A 22,595-nucleotide genomic window follows, 5' to 3' on the forward strand; every position below is an offset into this window, starting at 1 on the left:
CATTTCCTGCGTAATGTTTCCCTTCTTTCAGCCCAGTTTAACTTTCCAATTCTCTTTCTTAGTTTGTCACAATGGAAAGCACGTCTCCCTTACTGCGTCCGGCAAAGAAAACAGTATTGCAGCTGTGAAAAGTGGTTCGAAAAAAAGAAGATATCGCCAAAACTTTCAATATTCCACCATCAACGCTTTCTACAATTCTAAGTCACTGACTAAGTCAAGCCACATTGTAACAAAAAACTGTTCATTTTTTAAATTAGGTACATATGTATATTATTATTTTTTGAAATGTAAATACATATGTAATTTTTTTGTTCTTTTTTGTCGTTTTCATTATTTTTACTTTTTTACTTGAGGCTATATATGTCTAAAACTTAGGTAAGCTCTTACGTATTTTCAATATACGTATGTACATACATATACTTATACATAATAAAAACTCTTAATAATTCGAATTTTTTTCCCCTTCTTGATAATTCAAATTTCTTGATAATTCGAATTTTTCTTGTAGTCCCTTGGATTTCGATTTATCGAGAGTCGACTGTATTCTAAAAACTACAAGAGCACAATCGCTTCTCCGGAGGCGCGCCATTTAGCAGTAGTAGTAATCTAGCACTAAGAACACAGCTTTTACCATTTATTTTTATTTTTAGTACAAACAAACCATAAAATTATAAATATTAGGCAGGTGTCTTAATATTCCGTTAATAAGCAAGGACCTTTGAAAGAAATGGAGAATAATAGGCTTGAAGGTACTATATCACCTTATTTAGACAAATTATAAATTTCAAAAGGATAATACAAAATTAATATAGGGTAATCGTAAAAACCACCTGTCGGAGATCCATAGAAACAATGACTTAATTCAATGTATAGTACAACCACAAAAGGTACAAACAAACAAGAATGCAGTATCTTGTATAAATTTAACAATAAAAATAATTAAAAAAGAATAAATAATAATAATTATAGGGAAAGAAAAATTAATTTAAAAAAAACTGAAAGGAAGCAAAACAAGTGACTCCAGCTATAAACTCCTGGACAAACTGTGCTACTGAATGGGGACCATTGGATAAGAAAAGGAATTGAGGTAGACAGTACTTAAGATGGAGGAATGAGATTCAGAAATTCGCTGGATCTGACTGGCGTTTCAGGACTATAGACCAAAGCGAGGTGGAATGAACTGAGAGAGGCCTTTGCCTAGAAATGGGCCTAATTCCTAAATAAAAGGCGAAATTTTTTATTTTTGTGTTATTTTATCTTTTTTTATTTAATTTACAGAAAAAAGTTGAGTTTACTTTGTTTAGGTATCTATAAGAAAGAAGTAAGATATTACTGTAATGTGTTATACGTAATTTTGGAATGAAGGTTTTATTTATTATATTATTTAAGGAACCAAAAAACATTTACAGTCGATCCTCCACTCTCACTAGCGACCACCTCTATTTAAGGGCAGTTTTTGGATTTCCCCGTTTTACCCCTATGCACTTTCTATACAAAAGAACCTCCGTCTAACGGACACTCTACATAACGACCGCGGACATTGATTTTGAGGAACGGATTATATGTTTCACCTCCCACCAACGACCACAGTTTCATTAAAAGTTCGTTTGACGCGGTGATCAAAATAATTATCCCCTCTCAAGTTTTTCTTTTTTTCTGGTTTTTCCTAGTTTCCTACATAAGCTCATACATCTTTTAATCATTTTTCAATATTACTTTGGACAAACAATATAATTTTTTCCGATATGTCTCTCAAACGAAAGTGGTTAACTCTAGATGAGAAAATAAATGTGTTGGAATGAATTTTTGCAAAAACCAAATCGAGCCATCGTCTACTTGCCGAAAGGTTTGTTCTATTTTTCAAATAATAGATGATATTATGATGATAATTTTACCATAAATTATTATTGTTACGAATAAATGTGATGATTATTTTAAAAATTGTTACAAAAATGATTAATTAAGACAATAATAAGTAATTTTTTGGATAATTAAGAAAAATTTGATGCATATCATATAGCTAAATAATTATGCAATTATGTACCCTTTTAAATCTATTTTTAAATAGATGTTTGGGGAAAAAACCTATATTTTTTCATTATGAAATTTGCCCACCTCCAAACAGCAGCCACTTTGCTTTCCCCCGACAGTGTCCGTTATTGAGAGGTTCGACTGTACTACAATAATAAATAAGAAAAAGTCGATTTAGTAATGTAACTACCTAATATTTTCCATTGTGCCAGGTGCAGTTAACGTAATTTACAAGATTTGAATAATCCCGCCTATATTTAACAGTTTTAAAAAAAAAAAGTTAAAAAATTTAAGTGAACCCCCAAAATAAAAGCATTTTTGTTTCTAGAATTCATAAGGCAAAAATTCTCTTTCTGATTCTATGACCAACCGCACAAATCTTTTAAATTTATTTGTGTACAAACAAGCCACAAAATTATAAATTTCACGCAGGTCATGAAAAAAAATAAAATAAAGTAAGGGTCGCAGAGAGACATGGGAAATAGTAGAAATCGGTTGCCTGGATTAATTATAATTATTTATTACACCATTAAAAATAAAGTCTATATAACATGTCTGTTAAAAACTTAACAAAACATTGAGAATATAGTGTACTTCTAACATTGCTCGTATTTCTGCAGTTTTAATGAAAGGTATGCTAAAACTTAGTTAATTCGTTTGTTGTTTATTTTAATAACAAGTAAACAAGAATATTATTACAAACAGGCTACATTTAAAGCAGACAACTAAAAGGTTGAGCAACCAACCAAAACATTCTAACAATGTCCTGCATACAACACTGTCTACAGAGACATCTACCCAACGGCGACACATTCAAATACACTTCTCACATGCAAACTTGATTTCTTATATATATAAATGGCGTTGTAGTTAAGCCCTGGGCTTTTTTTTTTTACCCCAGAATAAACCCTCTTGTCACCCTTCGTATCCTCTTTATTATCATCCCATTCTTCTTGCTACGCTCGTGTGAGACTCGTGTGTGAATACTCAATTTAGCCACACTTGTGCAATAAATATTACTTATCATCAGACTACATTATTTTTTTACAGGAAAAAATTAAATATTATTCTAATAGCTAGAATGATTATCAGTAAATCGAATTAGTCTATTGAATAGTTGGTCCCCAACAGTAATTCGAACATTTTGCGCCTTTTTAATTTCGTATTTCTTACCAAAGCATGGCTTTTAAAAATCACATAGATAGATTTCAATGTTGACAATTTCTCAGACATTAAATGAAGCCTAACTCTGGAGTGAAATTTCCTACTAATATATGAATCAACGTCTATGAAACAGTAGGATCCTAATATTGTTGCAGAACCAACCTCTTTTTTTAGGCGCATCAATTGCTCAAGTTAATAGCGCCTACCTTTTTAATGTTCTTCATCTGGAGTGGGACAGAAACATGTACTGAAGGAACACTTCATGGCTTATTCAAGCAATATCCCGAAAATAAAATCAGTAAACCACAAAACTAAAAATTTGTTCTTGGAAAAAAAAGATTCTTCTTCTTTGTCTTAGCTCTTTATGCCTTTCAGCTTCGAGCTTTAGATAGCAAGATAGGGAAAAAGATTTAAATGAATTTCTTTGAAAAACACTTTCGAGAAAATGGCTAAACCGACAACTAATTTCCGGTTAGTTTCGGGAGACGCGCATTGAGTTTGTGCTTTTGTACTGAAAAAAACTTTACTAAATGCTGAGGAGTGAGTGGAGTGAACGACGACCATCCAGTGATGGAAGCTGTTGTTAGTTCGCCACGTTGGCAAGCTTACGCAGCAACCATCCTAGGAGATCGGTGTTATGTGTTGAGATAGTCGCGTGGCCACCGCCGCTTTAGTCTGCGATGTGGATTTGAAGGAAGTGTTGTTGTAGACATGTGTGGATCGGAGGATTGTAGTGACTGTGTAGATTTGAATGGAGTTTTGTGTATCAAGATTGGGCTATTTCAGAAACCAGATGAATATTTAGATCATAGTGTATTGTGTGATTGGTGACATAGAAGGGAGCATTAACTATTGTTCTTAGAATTTTAGATTGTAATGTTTAAAGTTGGTTGATGTTCGATTTTTTGGCACTTCAGTACAAGTTGTATTCCGTACGTCCATATTGGGGCAAGTAGGGCGGTATATAGTTTTCTTTTGTTCTTCAGCCTCAGTTTTGAACGTTTGTCGAGTAGTGTTTTTAACATTTTGTATCTCAGATTGAGATCAATTCGTTTGAATCTCGAGTGGGGGTTCCATGTTAGTCGTTTGCCAAGATGTAGTCCAAGATATCGTACATGGTTAGTAATTGGCTAATTTCCTGAAGTTTTAGGTTAGTTTTCCGCAATATTCTCGACCATACTTCTGGTGTTTTCATTAATTTCTCAATTAGACTGTATACCACTTATGTAGACGTCTCTACAGCCGAGCGTGATGAGAGAAGAGGCCCGCAAAGCTTAACATGTGGTAATAGGTTCGATTCCCGGTCTAGGCCTATATGATATGTTTGCTAGTCGCCTTCGTACACGACATTTAATTAGGCAGTTAGCTGAAAAGCCTGCCTCAACAAAATAGGCATTACTACTTCTCATACAAGGCTATAATTCTTGTGTCAATGTGTTTTATGAGCGTTCTTGGGCCAGATGATCCTCTAATGTGTCATTATAGCGAATTTTTCTGTTTCATCAACAACATAATATTAGTAAGAATTATTTATGTTGTAAAAGTTCGGAGAATAGGAAAAATAGCTTGGTGAAATATCACCTTTTCAATGTAACTATCTGATCTTAATTTAAGAGCTAACGTTTATGCAATGAAGTTCCAATCACGAAAATTAATTTTAAAAGTTCTAGGAAGCAGAATGGTTACACTTATCTCAAAAGCAGTGTTTTATTGAAGTAAACCTTCTCAGAAACAAACCAACATTTAGTAAAAATTCATATATATAAAATTTATAAATGTTAGAATCTTGTATTTATTAAATTGATTAAGTCTTGTGAGTGGTTAGATTTTTTTTTTTAAAGAAAAAGTTTTCTCGATTTACAGCACTGTGCGTTCATCTACTTTGAGAAATGTATATAATAGCATCACGTTTGGTAAACAGACAGGGAATCTAGAACACGCAAGTCACTACCAGGTACAGGGCAGCCAACCCCCTCCATTAAACTAATCACTAAAGTAGAAAAACAAATTGTGTTAAATAAGCCTGTAAACAAAAAAGTACAAAGACAGAAAGTTCTGCAAGATACAGGAAACATAAAGTTGGGAGTTCATCGAACTGAACCAATCTCAGCCATTTCTTTTACAACTTATCATCTTCACAGTATATATATCAAAGAAGATTCGGAGAGTTGACCATTGGAGTTGTTTAATATACCTTTTGTTTGGAGCAATTATCGCAACTATAACGTTTGGATGCAATTTTCTTTAAATATTAAATCTAAAACTAATTAATTTCGTCAGAAATAGAAATAAAGTCATTTTAAGGGTCAAATGTTGGCTCTCTTACAAGAAGCGTTCAATATTTCTAGCTTTATAGCAAGATGAAGCAAACTTAGTACAAGATGCAGTCTATGCATAAAGGGGTTAATCACCTCACCAACGAAACTAATGCTCTTGTAAATGATTGCAATCTTTACCAGCGATTGAAAGTTATTTGAATGTCTTGATTTAGAAGGTTATAAACATTATTACAGCACAGGATAAGTTAGTTACAGTTACCAGACAAAGAGCTGGAAATGGAAAGACAAATCGATAAATGCATTTAATCAAAACTATAAAGGCAAAAATTGTGAGACAATCAAACGTATTATGATTATGCACTGCAGGAAATGCAAAGGTACAAATATCGTATATTCACAACCTAACAGACTAAAAACATGAAACGGGTGGTAGAGTTACGACTTTCAGATATAAAGGAAGTTTTGATTATTGTAGAATTTACAAGTACATTTATTTCATTGTTACACTTCAAGATATAAACAAATTAATTTATTATTATTTAAGAACGTCTTCTATATGGGAGTTTTAATGGAATATCAAAGCCAATTAATAGTGAGAGAAAATATCTTGCCGGTAAAGGTAATAATTGACTGAAATATCGAGTATAAATGTTCATTAGACTACAAGATTCACGAGCTTTTAACAGAAAATCAGAGTTTTAAAAAACATTTCAGGTAGTTCAAACTTAATATTTCCAAATAGATTCTAACTCGAGAATTTAGAGTTCAGTGTCTTGCCAGCACTTTTCCGTGTCATTAAAGAAAAAGCTAAATTGATTCCTAAACTTTGTATGTATTCGGTGTTTAGAAATCTAATACATTAGATATGGAGTTCAGAAATCTGATACAATATACATGGAGTTCACAAATATACAGGGTGTACACCAAGCTATATGGATAACGACTTTTTCTCGGAAACTAAGATAGCTAGAAAAAAAAACCTAAAAAATACGTGTTCCCTTAGTTTTTTGTTAGAAACCCAAATTTAATTTGTAAAAATTTTTCGGTGCTTCCAGAAGCGAGATACAGGCACCAATTTCATTTTTTCAAATGGGAAGCCTCCACCAGGCATGTAAAGAGATATCTCGTTAGGCAATTTGATGGGCATGTTATATCGACGTGTGGGGCGATTCAGTGGCCACCTCGTTTTTGACACCTATGGACTATTTCCTTTGGGGATACCCGAAAAACAAGGTGATTATTCATAACTTTTTTCTTCCTTTTCTTATTTCTGCTTACCTAAAAGCATTTCTAAATCTAGGTGCATCAGAATCAGGCCGGGGATTGAATCTGTAGATGAACTAAAGCACAGAATAATAGATGCCTGTAACTCGGTTAAAGCCGAATCTATTTCTTTGGCAGTAAGAGACAATTGGCTGGAAAGTGCTCTTTCTTTAAAAATGATGAGTAACATTTATAATAAAATAGTACTTTTCTTCTTATTCAATCAAAAAACCGTTATAATATTATCATTTTGAAATTTCTTATAAGAATCATGTTTTCATTCATAACTTGTAAAATATCGCTCACAGAAAAAAACCGTTCAAGTAAATTTTTCTTTAAAAAAATAGAGGAATCTATTTCTGAAATAAAAACCACACCTTCCCACTTGAAAAAATGAAGTTGGTGCCTGTATCTCGCTTCTGGAAGCACCGAAAAAAATTTACAAAGTAAATTTGGATTTCTAACAAAAAACTAAGGGAACACGTATTTTATAGTTTTTTTTTTTTTCTAGCTATCTTAGTTTCCGAGAAAAAGTCGTTATCCATATAGCTTGGGACACACTGTATAGGTTACGTATATTCACATACATTCGATTCCCTATAAAGTTCGGGTTCTTTTTTATCCACCAACATGCCCTTCCACTTTATTTGTAAAAACTTTACAAGATAAAGAAACTTTTGGATTCATAAAGAATGTAAGCGATTGAGAATAGTAATAGATAATGGTTAGGTGCCCTAGACTTCCACACAGAAATCCCGGGGCTTTTGCTTCTCTTAGAAGCCTCTTAAACCGTCTAGTTTTCGAATGGCAGAACATTGTCCCGAAGCCGGTAGTGCACTGAAAAAGGCTCCAATGACCTCAAGATGTTAAGGCCCATTTAGTTAGAAGTAAGTTATGCGTTTGTATAATTACTACAGATTTTTTTATTCGCTTGTGTATCTGAGTACTAAATAATCCGATTTCTGCTTCGCCAAGTAAAAGAATGAAAATATACAATTAATACGACAAGCCAAAATCTATCTTGCAAATGACATGCTGTAAAAATAAAGACAGTCCTTTGTGAAGATGGTCTATAGCCGTTATCAACATTGATGTTACCTAGAACTAATGAGTGAACAGGATGATCCAAGCTCATAATATCATTAAAATTTCTATTTTCCGCCTTCTCCTTGAATCAGATAAGGACTTTTATGGTTTAAAGGGTAAGACTTTTATGCGTTTATAAAAATCATTTTTCTTTGAAACGTTTATCCAGAAATATTTTTTGATATCAGTTTCTAAACCAAGAAATATAGCTTTCCGTTCTCTTACTAATAGGACACTCAAAGCGAATCGTTACCATGTTTACAAATCGATTTTTCTTTAAAAATACAAGAGTGGTGGCAAATTTCAAAAAAAGTGAAAAATGTTTTTAGCGAAAGGTTGAATTAACTCTTCCGAAATCGATTGTTTCACTAGAAAAGAAGGCTCTCATTTAAGCGATACAATAATTCAACAAAAGAGTCTAGCAAACAGGAGTAGGCAGAATACTACGGAAACCACAATTGTTTAATATTCAAAACATTTGGTTATAGTTATCAAAGACATGGATTTTAAAAGGTAAATGTCAGCAAATATTTAGAGTAATTAAGTTACTATAATTTTCTAAGTAAATAGTAGAAAAATAAGAACATCCAAAATAAATTTTCGATCTATAAAATATTACTTCATACAATTACTTTAAAGTTATAGACATAAGCATGTCAAGGTAATCGGGTGAAATCTAGGCCTTTTAAATTTATTTTGTCAGAAAATTGATCAAAATATTTTATGTTACTTACAGGTTATAAAATATTCATTTTAAAAATAAAACAAATAAGCAAACTGAAGCAATAGAATATAGCAAGCATGCATTTAAACATCACAATGGAAGGAAGATTAGGTTGAGACTGAATAAATTAAAAAATTAAGAAACAGCAATAAATTTATACAATTAAAGGGTTAAACGTCTACACGATAAACACAGGTTGATTAAATAGAAACTAAAAAGTGAACGCTAAATAAACGCGAGACTACTTCTTGAAAGGTGGTTTTAGACTTTAATGCTCTCAGAAAAGTAGGTATAATTCAACTTACAATTATTACACCACCGATGAGTCTATAAACAAATTAAATTATAATCAATACATAAAAAAAAAAATGTGTCACTTAGAAAAGTCACACATTTGGCAGTGGAAAGATTTGTCCTATAAAACAAAGTACGGCTTCATTGTACCTGTTGCTTCAGTATGGTATATTTAGCGTCTTCCATTGCTCTCTATCTACCCATCTAATAAATTCAAGATTTAATATTTGTGTAATAATAGTAAATTGCTTTAAAACATTGTTTTAGCAAATTTAAGTAGTTAGATTAATTAAAATATGGCCAATAAAGAACATTTTTTGGTGCTAATAAATACCAGATTAAAAACATTTAAGAAATTGTAAAAAACACTCAAAGCATATAAAAAAAAACCGAGAATGAAAAAAGTTTTTTATCAAAGCGCAAAAATGCCTAAGGACGCCATCTTTAAATCACTTCATGACCAATGTTATTTTACCTGTAGAAGGTATTTACTCTTTCGGTTTTAAGACGCAACACTTAATTAAAACTAAGAAAATCATAGAGATTACAAATACACCTTGAAGATTTTGTAGCTCTTCCAAAACCTAGGTAAAAAAATTATTCAATTACCTGTACGTAGGTATCCCGTCAAACAGGTAGCTGGAAACAGCAACGATAAAAACAAAACTTCACAATAAGCACTAAACACCTTTCAGAATCCATATTTTAAAGCGATCCACCTCTCACAAAATTATTTTTCACAAAATTGAGTTTAAGCAACATTAAGTTCATCTGTTTGTGAATTCAATTTCGCGTATTACAGTTAAAACAGATCGAGTGTTCTGCTAGTCAGATCACAACGTTCAACTCAAACACAAAGTATTCACTGAACGAAATCCTGTTCCCTCTGCAACTGATGCGCATGCGTCATTGCTCATAACTTAAATGTTACACAGTACAGTTGCTGCGATCTAACGGATAAATAAGAAACTAATTTTAACAAATTCACTTGCGATGGTAATTTAAAGTTCCAAGATCCAGTAGTTAACAATCTTTCAAATGATTTCTCGTCATTTGCAGTGTTTTTATGAGACACAACTGAATTAGATTACTAAGTGGCAATAATCTCTCTCTTTTGTATTGGTCCGCTACGTAATATCCAAAACCAATTGTATGACATTCTTAAGAATTTATAGTGAGTGGATGGAAAATGAAAAAGACGATTGACTGATCAGATCTGCAGTAGTTTTAGTCTAACAGTAGGGATCCATTTAATTGGTAAAGCCCTCACCTTATAGCAGCAAAGCAAAAGATCAGAACTACTGGATATAAAGTAAAAAAAAAACGTTGGATTCTTTTGCAACACGAGCTATAACCTGCCTTAAGGCAACTGATTGTTATTAAATACTTGATTTCTTACAGGAGTAACTGCTTCGTGCGAGGAGACGTACGACAGATCATGTTTTTCTGTGTGAGGCTGCCGACTCTAATGACAGGTTTTTAGCGAGGATAAAGTAATATCGTCGGCTTCTAATGAAATAATCATTATTAAATCGTGGGGCACAGCAACCAAAAAGTGATTACTGTTCAAGTGACTAAAAGAGTATTCTATTTATTGTAGTTAAAATTCTGTATGAGTCAGAAAATTCCATCAAGTACGAAAGTTTTATTATAAATATTTTCACAATTTTTTAGGTATAAACATTTATACATTTACAAATTAAAATGAAAGACCTTTCAATTATAGCAGGAAACCTCAAGTTATTATTATTATTATTATTACTTTTTTGTCATTTCTTTTTTTATATTATTACCCTATGAGGAGGATACTAGCCACTTCTCAGGAAACTTAGCGTTCTTTTTGACGTTCCAGTCTAACAAAATGAGTAACACATCATTTGCACAGTTCACAAAGGATAAATGATGTATAGATTGTGAGACTTAACTGTCACTGAAGGGAACCATAATTTTTTTTAGGACTTAAGATGTTTCTTCACACTCGCTTCACAATCTAAATGTACTTCATATTATTCTTCCTTTTCAAACTAACATTAAAATCCTGGTAAGAAGAGCATGATTAGAAAAAAAAAACTCAAACGTTAAAAGATAATTACTTTTGTAAGATTATTCGTTCCGCATAATTATTATGGATTGAACATAAGATCAATTTTGAAGTTGAAATATTTTTGTTAAACTAATGCATTATTTTTATCTTTGCTTCTGAAAAATAAAATATATATATTGTATATATTTTTTTTAAATAATTAATTTTTAAAAAAGTTTTATTTACATAAACGACTGCTTCTTCAGTTACTTTCAAAATCCTACATTTTGATTTGAATCGAAATTTTTTTCTCCTTCACATCTTTGATTTTTTAATTTAAGCTTTTCTTTTATTTTTCTCGATTGCCAGTACAACTTCAAGAATATCTTTTTTAAGGGCTGCAATTTAATGGTTAATGGCCGGACAGAACTAGCTGCCATCTTTTTTTCTAAAATGTCATTTATCTTCCTTTCTTGCTCCTCCTCTTTTATTAAACCGTTGACCAATTCTAATAAGTTAAAATGAATATTTTTCAGAAAAAAAATTCTTTGGCTTCAATTATCTTCACATTGCCAATAAAATTTTTGCCTACTGAATTATCATTATATATTTTTTATTTAAGGCAAGTCAACATCTTAAGTTTTAGGTGCCCAAATCACCTTTCTATCCTCTATTTCATTATCATCCACTTCTTTTACATGCCAGCGATAACAGGAGATAAAAAAATAAATAATAGTTTACTATCTCTCACTTCCTATTCCTGTTGCTTTCTCGTACTTTGCAGATTCTCCGTTATTATCTAAACTTTAAAATTTGGTTACAACGGAGCTGTTTAAAAGAAAAAAAAGTTGCGAACATTTTATATTTACGAGCTACATCCGACGCCTCAATAGTAAAGGCTTCTCGCAAAAATTAAAATAAACAGAATCTGTTTTACAAAATGATTTCATTTCTAACAACTTTTTCAACCTCAGGGCCGGGTACTACGGATTATAGACACCATTAATAGTCACGCAAAATGGTATTTATTAGACGACAGCAATTGCGCTTAGATCTATAAATAAAAGTCGCTTGAATACGTGGTCGAATTAAATCAGAGAGAGGGCATAATTATAGATTCTGTGAAAAAGTACATAATATTCAGAGAGACTCCTAATTTTTTTTTTTTTTTTTTAATCTTATTTCATATGAGCCATAATGAACACCTCTTCTCTCCTCACCTAGTCGAGAAACCACTTACTGTGATTGTGCCTACAATTCCTCTGTAAAAGAATTGGAACACTGGTTAATTTTTCAAAGAAGTTAATCAAGTGAATTTATATCTTTTAATTTCACCTTTACTTGTTAAACTTCCTGTTGTAGTCATACTAATAAAGAGGAAAAAAAAAATATTTATATGTTTCTTTTTACGTTTTATTTCGTATTTCTTTCTTTTTGGTACATGATTAAGGATTGCATTTTTGCTAGATTAATGATGTATTTATTGATTGTTCAATCAATCTTTTATATTTAAGAACTGAATGAAGTGCCATTCAGCAACTTAGAATTTAACTTCTTTACTATTGTAAAACTTTCTGTTCCAATAATTATCAATATCTAGGGATACCAATAACTTTAGTCATATATGTTCATGCACTAAAAGAAATAAACAATTTTCATGTTCAATGTTACATTTGCCTAGGGGCTCCAGCCTACTTTTTTTAAACAAAAATTATTGATATCGATTTCATGAATCGAATAACCAGTAATTCTTTAGATTTGGCTTGAGTAGAGCTTTGTTGTGTGTTGTACTACGCGAGTTAGTCAGTAGAGTGCACTCATGTGTAAGGTGTGTAAGCAGGCAAGATTGTACGTGCTGCGTGTTTAAATGTTAATTATCTAGGGCCACATTTAAATTTGTATTTTTAACGGAAGCTATTCTTGAACGTTCATTTAAATGGTACCTTTAGAAAAACTATGGTGTTTTGAGGAGTTATGGCAGAAACTAATGATATTGATATTTATGCTGATTTGCCCAAGTTTAGTTACTCTGAGACTCTAGATAAGGTAAAAAATATTTTTTTACTTTAAACGCTTAAGTTTGGCATTTCCTGACGAGTTTTACTAAAATGTCAAGATCATTTACATTCTGAATTAATTCGACTTTTTTTATTAATTCTATTAAAACGGATATTAATGATCTGGTTTACGTAAAGGTTATAAAACGCATAGTAGGTGCAATATAGAAATTATTAACTTTTATCATCTTTCTATAAAGTTCTGCTTTTCCTATCAAAGTAACAAAACTTTGGTAGGGTCACATTTCATGATTTGATAAAAATGCCCTCAATATAAAAATTCTCCATAAAGTTTTAGAATTCTTTAGTTTTAAAGAAGATGGCTCGTATACAAGTCACATGTAAAAGCTGAAAATTATATTCATAATAAATCATTACTTACATTGTGTTTCAATAATAATGGTGTTATATTCTGAGTTATTCATCACTTACAGTTAATACTCAAGTTCTACTTTTTTAAACTGTTATAATTGAGAGTCTTTAGATTTTTTCTTAGTTCTAAATGCTAGATAATAATGAAAGTGGCAATAAGCCACTCCATGTCACCGGATCTAAAAAGGCGTATTGTGTCTCCAAAAAGCGTCTTTAAAGTTTTAGTGCATAAATGAAATTCAGTTAAAATGCTTTATGGAGACACAATAGCTCTTTTAGCTCAGTGACATGGAGTAGCTGAAGAAGTTATTAGTGACTTCTTCCTACGAGGTTACAGGTGATAGGCATCATGAAATGTAAATTTGTAGATTGAACTAGTCGTGTGTGCTAAACTGCTAAACTTTAATGTAATAATATGCTCCATTTTTTGTTTTTTTAAGCTTCAAACGATCAATAAAAATCTGAGTAAAGAAATTTTTCAACTTAATGAGACTATAGCTAAAATTACAAAAGAGAAAGATGAATACGAAACTAAATGCACAATTCTTGCTAATAATATATCATCTCTGCTGAAAACTGCTCAGGCTGAAATTCAAAGAAAAGACAAACTAATAAAGGAATTGAGAGATGAGTGAGTTAACTTATTTTCTATAAAAATTTTATTCTTTCTCACTGTTTAGAGTTTCTTCCAATTTTTTTGTTTCTCTAATATCGAAAAGCTTACAGTAAAAATTTTAATTCATTTTGTTATTTTAGGATTGCCAATTGTACAAAACAGACTCAAAATCGGAAAAGAAGATACCAAGATGATGAGGTGAAGGAAACAAATTATAATAATAAAGATTTCACTGAAGATAAATCTTTAAAAATGGATCAAACAAAATCAAAAACAAATTTAAGTGAAATTTCAGAATATCACATAAGTATAGTTTCAGAAAGTAAATGTTTACCAATGTGCACTGACAATTTTAATTCTGATTCAAAATACGAAAGTTCTAATATTTCCTCAAGGAGAAATAATTTTAATTCAGATTCAAAATACGAAGGATCTAGTAATTCCTCAAGGAGAAATAATTTTTATTCTGATTCAAAATACGAAAGATCTAATGTTTCCTCGAGAAGAAATAATTTTAATTCAGATTCAAAATACGTAGGTACTAATAATTCCTTAAGGAGAAATAATTATGATTCTGATTCAAAATACGAAAGATCTAATAGTTCCTCAAGGAAAAATCATTATTCTGATTCAAAATACGAAGTATCTAGTAATTCCTCAAGGAGAAATGAAGAAATAAATGTAATACCAAGCACAAATACTAAGCTACCATCTAGAAGATGTAAAACGCTTTATTCGGAAAGAATGTTAAAAAAATTACAAGATCAGCCTGAAGTAACAAACAAACTTCAGGAAGTCGTTCAAATGAAATCTAGAGAAAAACAAACTACAAAAGATAAGGATGAAAATGGGTAATTATTTTTATTGTATTTTGTAGTCCATTTTATTTATATTCATTTTTACATTATACTATTGAACGCAATTTAGATTCGTCTATCCTCATGTTTTCTAATTTTAGTTCATTAGGGCAGAATTTGGTTTTTAAGTTTTAATTTAAGTGTTTGATACCTAAAATAAAAGTTTTTACTTATGTTCCTGGTGCTAAGAGTTATTGTTTAATCACCTTATTCTGCTGAAAATATATCACCGAAAAATTAACGCATTAAGCGCTCACTAAAAAACACTCCATACTCAGTCTGTTAAACAAATTCTCCTATTACCTGTTTCTTGGTCTGCAGGTAATCTTTACCTTTCCCCCTTTGAGCGTTTAGTCTTTCCTCGAGATATCGGCCAACGGCCGCAAGGAATTGTCTAAAGCTACTATTTTCCTATCGTTCTATATATCCCTTAGAAGAACTGAAACTGCAATATTCAGTTTTTCTAGAGTAGCCGCAACATTCGAGTTTCACTTGGTAAATGTTCCTTGAGCTTTAAGAAGCTCCTCTTGGAGAGGGGTAAACACTGCCCCACCCTGGCTGCAACAATTATGTAATAGTAGGCTCACTTACTTAGGCCCATCATCCTATTGCACGAGATAGAAATATTGTTGTCCCACGCTTACTAACCTATTTCCCACTTCTATATTTTTATTCATGTAGATGCAAAATCCGACGAATCGCTGAGTCCACGTGATCCCAGGATCCTGCACTATTCAAACTAAGATGCTTTCTTGGGGATCCTCCATTTCCCGAGATGCTGTCGTTAGCTGCTTCTGATTTGGGCTCAGATGCCATGCTCGTCAAAGTTCTTGAAAGTAACTCTAAAGAGTGAAGGAAAGCTTTGAAAGGAAAAGCAGGATTGGGAAAAGAAGTGTGTAGGACATCTGCAAGGCTGGCTTCAGGTACACCTATAGCCGCTAGACATTTATGTATAGAGCCACCGAGATTTTGTGAAGTGACGGATCCACCTCTTTTGTTACTAGATACCGCGTCCGATCGGTTAAGCCTGCTATCCCTCCTGGAAGAGTGCAGTCGTACTTTTAAGCTCAAGCTCCTCCCTATCTTTAGCCGCAGGACTTTTTTGGGCAGACTTAAATAAGGAAAACGTATAGTAATTATTTTAATTTATCATTCTTATTGTAGGGAAGCAGATATTGCAAAACAGGCCCAAAATCAGAAAAGAATATTATCAGGTGATGAAGCTAGTCATGTAAAGAGAACAAATAATAAAGATTTTCAAAACGAAATTTCAAAAGATGACAAAAGTATTGTTTTAGAAAATAAAGATTTAAAAATAGGCTGTGATAAAAATTTTATTTCTGATGCAAAATATGGTGCAACTAATTCTTTAGGGAAAAATGAAGAAATAAATGAAACATCAAACATAAATACTAAGCTATCACCTGGAAGAAGTAAAACACTTCATTCTCAAAGAAAATTTAACATATTACTAGGGCATCAAGAAGTAACCAATAAATCGCAGGGTGTTCTTCAATTGGGATCTAGAGAAAATCAAAGTACAATAATAGAAAATACAAATAGGTATTTATTTTTGTTGCATTTTGTATATATTATATATATATATATATATTTATAAAACTGTGAATATACATAAAAGAAACAATTGAACCCAATTTAGATTTGCTTTTTAACATTTCCTCTATTTTAATTCAGGGCGACTTAATTTGGTACTATGTTTTTATACTTTTTTTTTTATTGCTTTATTTCACGCCTAACAGGGGCTAAGGCCCTAAAAATATCGCAATAAATTCCTCAAAGAATTTAACAATTAAATGCTGTATAATGAACATATCCCTGTTTATTTTCGTAGTTTAAATTTTTTAAAATGCGAGTTATGTTCTTGTGGTTATACTTCGTTCATAAAATTCTGATATTTGATCATCTTTCGTTTAATTCCTCTTCATCCCGAGCAAAAGAGTTTCCTTACAATATGTTCTCAATGCAAATAGCACTTTAAACTCTAGCAACTTGGATTATCTACCCCTTTGTGCAGCCTTTCTAGATTACAGAAAAGTTTGCTAGAAAGCCTAGTCCACTACGTCCCTCAGGTTAGAAGGTGCTGGATGAATAGGAGAAGACTAGAAGAGTGCAGCCACCTTCGTTTAGGCTTAAGCTATTGACCACCCTTGGCCCTAGAACATTTTGTAGGTACTCAAAAAAGGCATAATAATAATTTTAATTCATCCTTCTTCTTGTAGGGTTGTCGATTCCACAAAACAGACTCAAAATCAGAAAAGAAGATTCTCAGATGATGAGGCTTGCCATGTTAAGAGAACAAATAATCATAATAAAGATATTCAAGACGAAATTTCAAAAGATGACAAAAAGATTGTTTCAGAAAATAAAGGTTTACAAATGTGCAGTAATAAAAATTTAATTTCTGATGCAAAATGTGGAGCAAATAATACTTCTTTAAGGAAAAATGAAGAAATAAATGAAACATCAAGCATAAATACTAAGCTATCACCTGGAAGAAGTGATACACTTCATCCTCAAAGAAAGTTTAACATATTACAAGGGCTTCAAGAAGTAACCAATAAATCGCAGGGTGTTCTTCAAATGGAATCTAGAGAAAATCAAAGTACAATAAAAGAAAAGAATACTAATGGGTAATTATTTTTGTTATATTTTGTTGTCTTATATTTACTTATATATGAAAAGTCGAAGAAGAAAATATGACTTATTTAAAACCCATCTAATAAGCTAAGACAAGGCGCCACGATAGCTTACTTGTATTATTGTACTGGGCTCAGTTTCTAGTCTGGGGTTTGGATCATGTTTAATAGCTTATGAGAAATTTATGCAAAAATACCTGCCTCCGCCCATGACCCATGGATTGGTAGTTGGGCGTAAAGCGCGCGTGAGGCATTTCTGTACTTGTAAGTACAATATATCCATCAAATATTGAAATGGTCTTTTATTAACTCTCCGTTTACATTTTGAACATAAGTGGTTTCTTCTGGGTTGCTAAAGTTGCAGTTCAATTGTATTTTTAGTCCCTTAGTATGTTAAGCTGCAAAAATGTCAATTATTGTATTTGAAAGATAATTGTTACCTGATAAATCTAAAGAACAAGACTTGGTTATATCTTCTTCAAATGTTTCCTCTTCTCACTTATTTTCTATAATATTCTTATTTTTTAAAATTTAATTTGTTTAAATCTTACAATTTGCATCCAATATCTTCTTCCATTTGATTGATAAAATGTCACTATTAGTTTAAAGTGGCTATGTGTTATTTGAACTGCATGGTTTTTTTTTTGTTTTTCATTGCAATTTTCGTTTTTTCTGAATGAATGGACAAGTTTGTCGCAACTTCGTATTTTTACTTTTTTTCCTTCTTATCAGTTTGTTTAACTAGAAACCATTGAGCCTTCTTTGATCCCTTCACTCATCTTTGATGATCAAATTAAAGAAACCTGCATCAAAATGCAGGACCAAGTCCAACACGGATACAAATTTTGTTTCTGATTGTGTCCATGGTAAGGTTCACAAGCTGGTAGAGATCAGATTTTTTTTATCATTTTTATTTATTTATTTTTTCTGTTATCCGCTTCATTATTTTCGTTGTTCGTCATAATTTATTATCGCATTGTTGTTATGTTCATTTTGATGTGTCATTTCTGATATTGGCATACCGCTCGAAGAAGCGAAATGAATCATCTCATTAAAACAAAACTCGATACTTCCAGCACTACGATCCCAAGCATTCAAAATTTCTAGAACAAAACTACTAGAAGAAATAACCATTAATTTCAAGGAGCGTGTAGATGTCGTTATTCACGATAACAAAGTAGAGATTTCAACGCGGAGATTACCGGTTCGAATCCAGCTGTTGGCCCTTAGATTTTCTCTCTCTAAGAAGTTCTTACAGCTCACTTTTCGGTGATGGACATTGTTGTCCGTAATGTTCTTCAAATTTTTTCTTTTCTCACTTATCATTTTCTATAATTTTTTTAAAATTAAATTTGTTTAAATCAAATCAAAAGAGAACACTGTCCAGAGGCCGGTAGTGCATTGAAAAAAGCTCTGGGCGCCAATAACCTCAGATGTTGTCGCGCCTAAAAAAAATTCATTACTTTCTGCTGTATTCTCGCGCCCCTTCTATATATTCTAAAACACTACTAATGCATACTACTGTATGCTTAAGTTTTGTTAATTTTATTTCTCTTTTTTTCAAAAATGGTTTACTCTTCATGTAAGTGTAGCAAGTGTAGTGTGAGTTGGAAACTACATTTTCAACATAAGGGCACTTCTTGGACCCAGGATTCTCATTGAACCCCCCTTACGATTCATACCTTATATCTCTAAGTAATTTCCATTTTATTTTTTTATAATAATTACTATTTTTCTTTGCAGCAAAGATCCATCAAAAGTTGGAAATATAAAGATAGTTGAAACTAACACTAGTAATGACGTCGAAGATTTACATAAAAGCAGTATCTGTTATTCCCCTAATGTTGAAATTTCAAATACTTCTTTAATATCTAATGCAAATATTAATAATTGCATTGAAAATGCAAAAAACTCCAAGAAAGAGCCAGATGAACTGCTTATTGAAAATAATTCGAAAATATATAATGAAGTTAGAGATGGAGTGGAGATACCACCTAATAACGGAGTGCAGTGCACGTTACTTCCAACAAGCAAGTCAAATTATGTTGCTTCAGAACAAAAAAATACAATTTTGAAAGCATTACCTTTGTTAGAAATATCTTCTGCCGAAAACAATTTTACACTTCAAAAAGAAACTGCTTGGGAAGTAAGTAATCGGAAATGTGAAAATGTTTTATTTTTTAGGACTGTACAGCCTAAGGAACAAAATTCTCAATCCAAATTAAAAAATCCAGAAGAAGGTCCAAAACCTATTTCTATTAGCGATACAAAAAGTGATTCTCCGAAATTCTTGAGACCTGTTTCTTCAATAGTTATTAAGAAACCATCAAAAAAACTTGTACTACCTGTTTCGAATTCTTGGAATGGTTTAGTTAAAACTGTGGAAAATCTAAAAGAAAGGAAGAAAGGCAATCGTTTACAAGAAAGCGAAACTGGCGCTACTTCTTCAACAACTGAAAATGTTACCAATTCATTTAGTAATGATGAAAAGAAGCAAACAGAACGGGATACTTTGGAATTAAACAATAGCAAAACTCGTGCTAGTGATGTGTTGGAAGATTTATTTGGAAGTCCATTAAAATGGGCAGAAAACAGTAATGAAACAACTCCACTTCTGGAATTGAACTCACCCACTGTCTACGAGGATTCTTGCAGTGCACACATTGAAAATGCCAAATTTCATTCAAACTTAAAAAAAACAGTAGGGGAGAAATCAGTTTCCATAGATATTGCTCATTCAACAGAAACACACGCTATAAATTGTAAGACTGTTACTCAGATTGAAAGTTCTAATGAACAACCGTCAACTTCTTCAAACATGGATAAATTAGAACGAGCTTTTGAAGAGGTTGGAGGAAATAAGCATAGAATGAAATCAATATTTTCTCCGTTAAAGACTGATTCATGTAAATCTTCGTCAATAGGTTTAGGTGTAAATACGGGTTCTATCGTTGATTTGCGATTTAATTTTCCCTTTAAATCCAAGTATGAAGATTCAGTATTAGGGCAGTTTGATGATACAACACAATTTGTTTCTGCTTTAACGAAAGTGGAGTCAAAAATATCTCCATTAAATACACCTGTGAAGTCAATTTCAGTACCTGCTGCCGATGACACAATTTTAGCTTTAAACATGGCGCCAAAAACATTTTCTCAAGCTTATCAGACATCGGAGAGTAATCATCTCACAAGTTCTTTAAATTCTATGTCAAGTAATAAGAACTTTAGTGACAGACCAATCAATATTTTATATCCGAGAAAAACACCACGTATAGTTACATACGGTAATAAAAAGGAAGAAAAAGCTTGTACGAAACATCCTCCTAGTGTTAATGACACTCCTACAAAATGTAATAGATTTGCAATTAATGATGCATTTATAAGCCAGCAAGAAGAAAAAGTCATGAGAATATGTAAAAATAATGTTAAGGATCCAATTGCCATCACCATAAATGCAAAAAAGAAAACTAAAATTAAAGAGTCCAATTCGCAGCAAAGTCCGCCAGGGAAGGGATCACAAGTCTTATCTCCTAGAAAATCTAAGCTGAGTCCCTGCTGCTTGAAAAAGAATAGAGGTACTGTACATGGAAGTCTAACAGTTCAGGAAAAACATACAACTGACCGACATATTGAGTTATCTAGTGTTGGTAATAATAAGCTATTACTAATTGATAATTCATCTTGTAAGTTACCAGAAAATAATAGGGAAGGCATTGCGTTGGAAATTCCATCATTATCAGTACAGGAAACAGAACGCAATGACATAACAACAATTCAAAATTTAAATTGTGACAATCAAATTGAAAAAGACAGCATAAAACAGACTTTTAATGATTTCCCAGTATGTTCTGTAATTGATGGAAGAAAAGCAAATGATTTAGAAGATAGAGCAAGTATACGTAGTAATAATCAAGAAACGCGTTCCAAAAAATTGTGCACGCCAGATTCAAATATCAATAATAGCGATTATAAAAACATAGGTAGTGAAAACAAGTTTGGAAGTGAGAATATAGGAGACACCGTAACTGAAGAAAAAACTGCTTTAAAAGAAAGTATTCCTTCACTGTCAGAAGATGTTCTCCATAATAAGACTGGAATAATCTATAATTTGAATACCGAAAATAATTGTATTAGAACACGTATCCAGAATTTCAAGCCATCATCTCTCTTTAAAAAAAGTAATAAACATACTTTGCAATATAAAAAACAAGAGTGCGAAAAAACTGTAAAAAATGATACAATTTCATTACTAGAGGAGATGTCTCGTACAATTACACAAGACATTTCAACGAATTATAACGAAATTACTCCAAAAAAATGTAAGGCCAACGATAGTGGGGTCGAAAGCAGCAAAGTATTCAGTGAAAACATTAATGAAAATCAAAACGTTATCTCTCTAAAGGATTCTAGAAAGTCTCCTAATATTATCATTAGGTCATCTAAGAAACCAGAATTTGTCTCAACCACTCTTTCTGATGATGATTTTGCAAGTAAAACTGTTTTGAAATCGCCTGATATGAATTGTAGAAATTATAATAAAGGTGCGGAAATAAAAGAATGGATTTTAAAACCTATTACATTTGAAACAACTCATAGTCCTTTCTACAAAAAAAATGTAACTGACAATCAAAAATGTGTGCCTCGATTTACAAAAATTGATTCAGATACTAAAACCTCAATGAGTTGTGACGTAAGATCGAACGGCATAAGGAAGATTAATTTTGGGTCAACTGCTAGTCGTAATAAGACAGTTATTCCAGCAAGAAGACCTCTGAATTTCGGAGTAAAAGTAACATTAGATTAGTTAGTATCATTATTACTTGGTCTCTTAAATGCTTAAAAATCGAAGTAATAAGTAAGGAATAAAGTCCAAGAATCGTACCCGCCAACTTTTACAATCAAGCAACTAACTTTATTTTCAATTCATGCAGTGTATTATTTTTATAAAGTTAAATTATTATATGAGTAAATGTATTTATTTTCAACGTAAGCATAAATTTTAATAGGGTATAGTATGAAATCTCTATAACAACACTTTCTCAAAATGTAAATAATGTACATTTTTTTGTAATTAAAAAAAAATGAGGGAGTGTACACTATATAAATTTTTTTGTAAGACAATTTAAATGGAAAAATTTAATTTGCTGTTTATATGTATATTTCAGTGAATGT

The 22,595-nt window shown here is 31.8% G+C and overlaps 2 protein-coding genes and 1 long non-coding RNA gene across 4 annotated transcripts in view; 2 read left to right on the forward strand and 1 right to left on the reverse strand.

Annotated features, from left to right (window-relative positions):
- cno (adherens junction formation factor afadin) overlaps positions 1 to 9,735 on the reverse strand; it is a 382,542-nt gene extending 372,807 nt beyond the window's left edge. For both annotated transcript variants that reach the window (XM_074115014.1, XM_074115007.1), the window contains exon 1: positions 9,451 to 9,735. The gene's annotated coding sequence lies outside the window, so the exon portion shown is untranslated. The remainder of the gene's footprint in view (positions 1 to 9,450) is intronic.
- On the forward strand, positions 314 to 1,225 carry LOC141447500 (uncharacterized). The gene is made up of 3 exons (XR_012454369.1): positions 314 to 375; positions 651 to 887; positions 970 to 1,225. It is a non-coding gene; the product is annotated as an uncharacterized lncRNA (long non-coding RNA).
- A 2,936-nt stretch (positions 9,736 to 12,671) lies between the features above and the next one.
- Srrm234 (Serine-arginine repetitive matrix 2/3/4) lies at positions 12,672 to 22,379 on the forward strand. The gene is made up of 6 exons (XM_074133721.1): positions 12,672 to 12,910; positions 13,734 to 13,924; positions 14,050 to 14,760; positions 15,931 to 16,329; positions 17,007 to 17,417; positions 19,167 to 22,379. The coding sequence occupies exons 1-6, from the start codon at positions 12,839 to 12,841 to the stop codon at positions 22,225 to 22,227; spliced, it is 4,845 nt and encodes a 1,614-aa protein (XP_073989822.1). The 5' UTR covers positions 12,672 to 12,838; the 3' UTR covers positions 22,228 to 22,379.
- Positions 22,380 to 22,595: the final 216 nt, after the last annotated feature.

This window comes from Rhodnius prolixus, unplaced genomic scaffold (assembly GCF_049639745.1).
Source record: "Rhodnius prolixus isolate KJV_2025 unplaced genomic scaffold, Rpr scaffold_1, whole genome shotgun sequence".
Taxonomy (NCBI): domain Eukaryota; kingdom Metazoa; phylum Arthropoda; class Insecta; order Hemiptera; family Reduviidae; genus Rhodnius; species Rhodnius prolixus.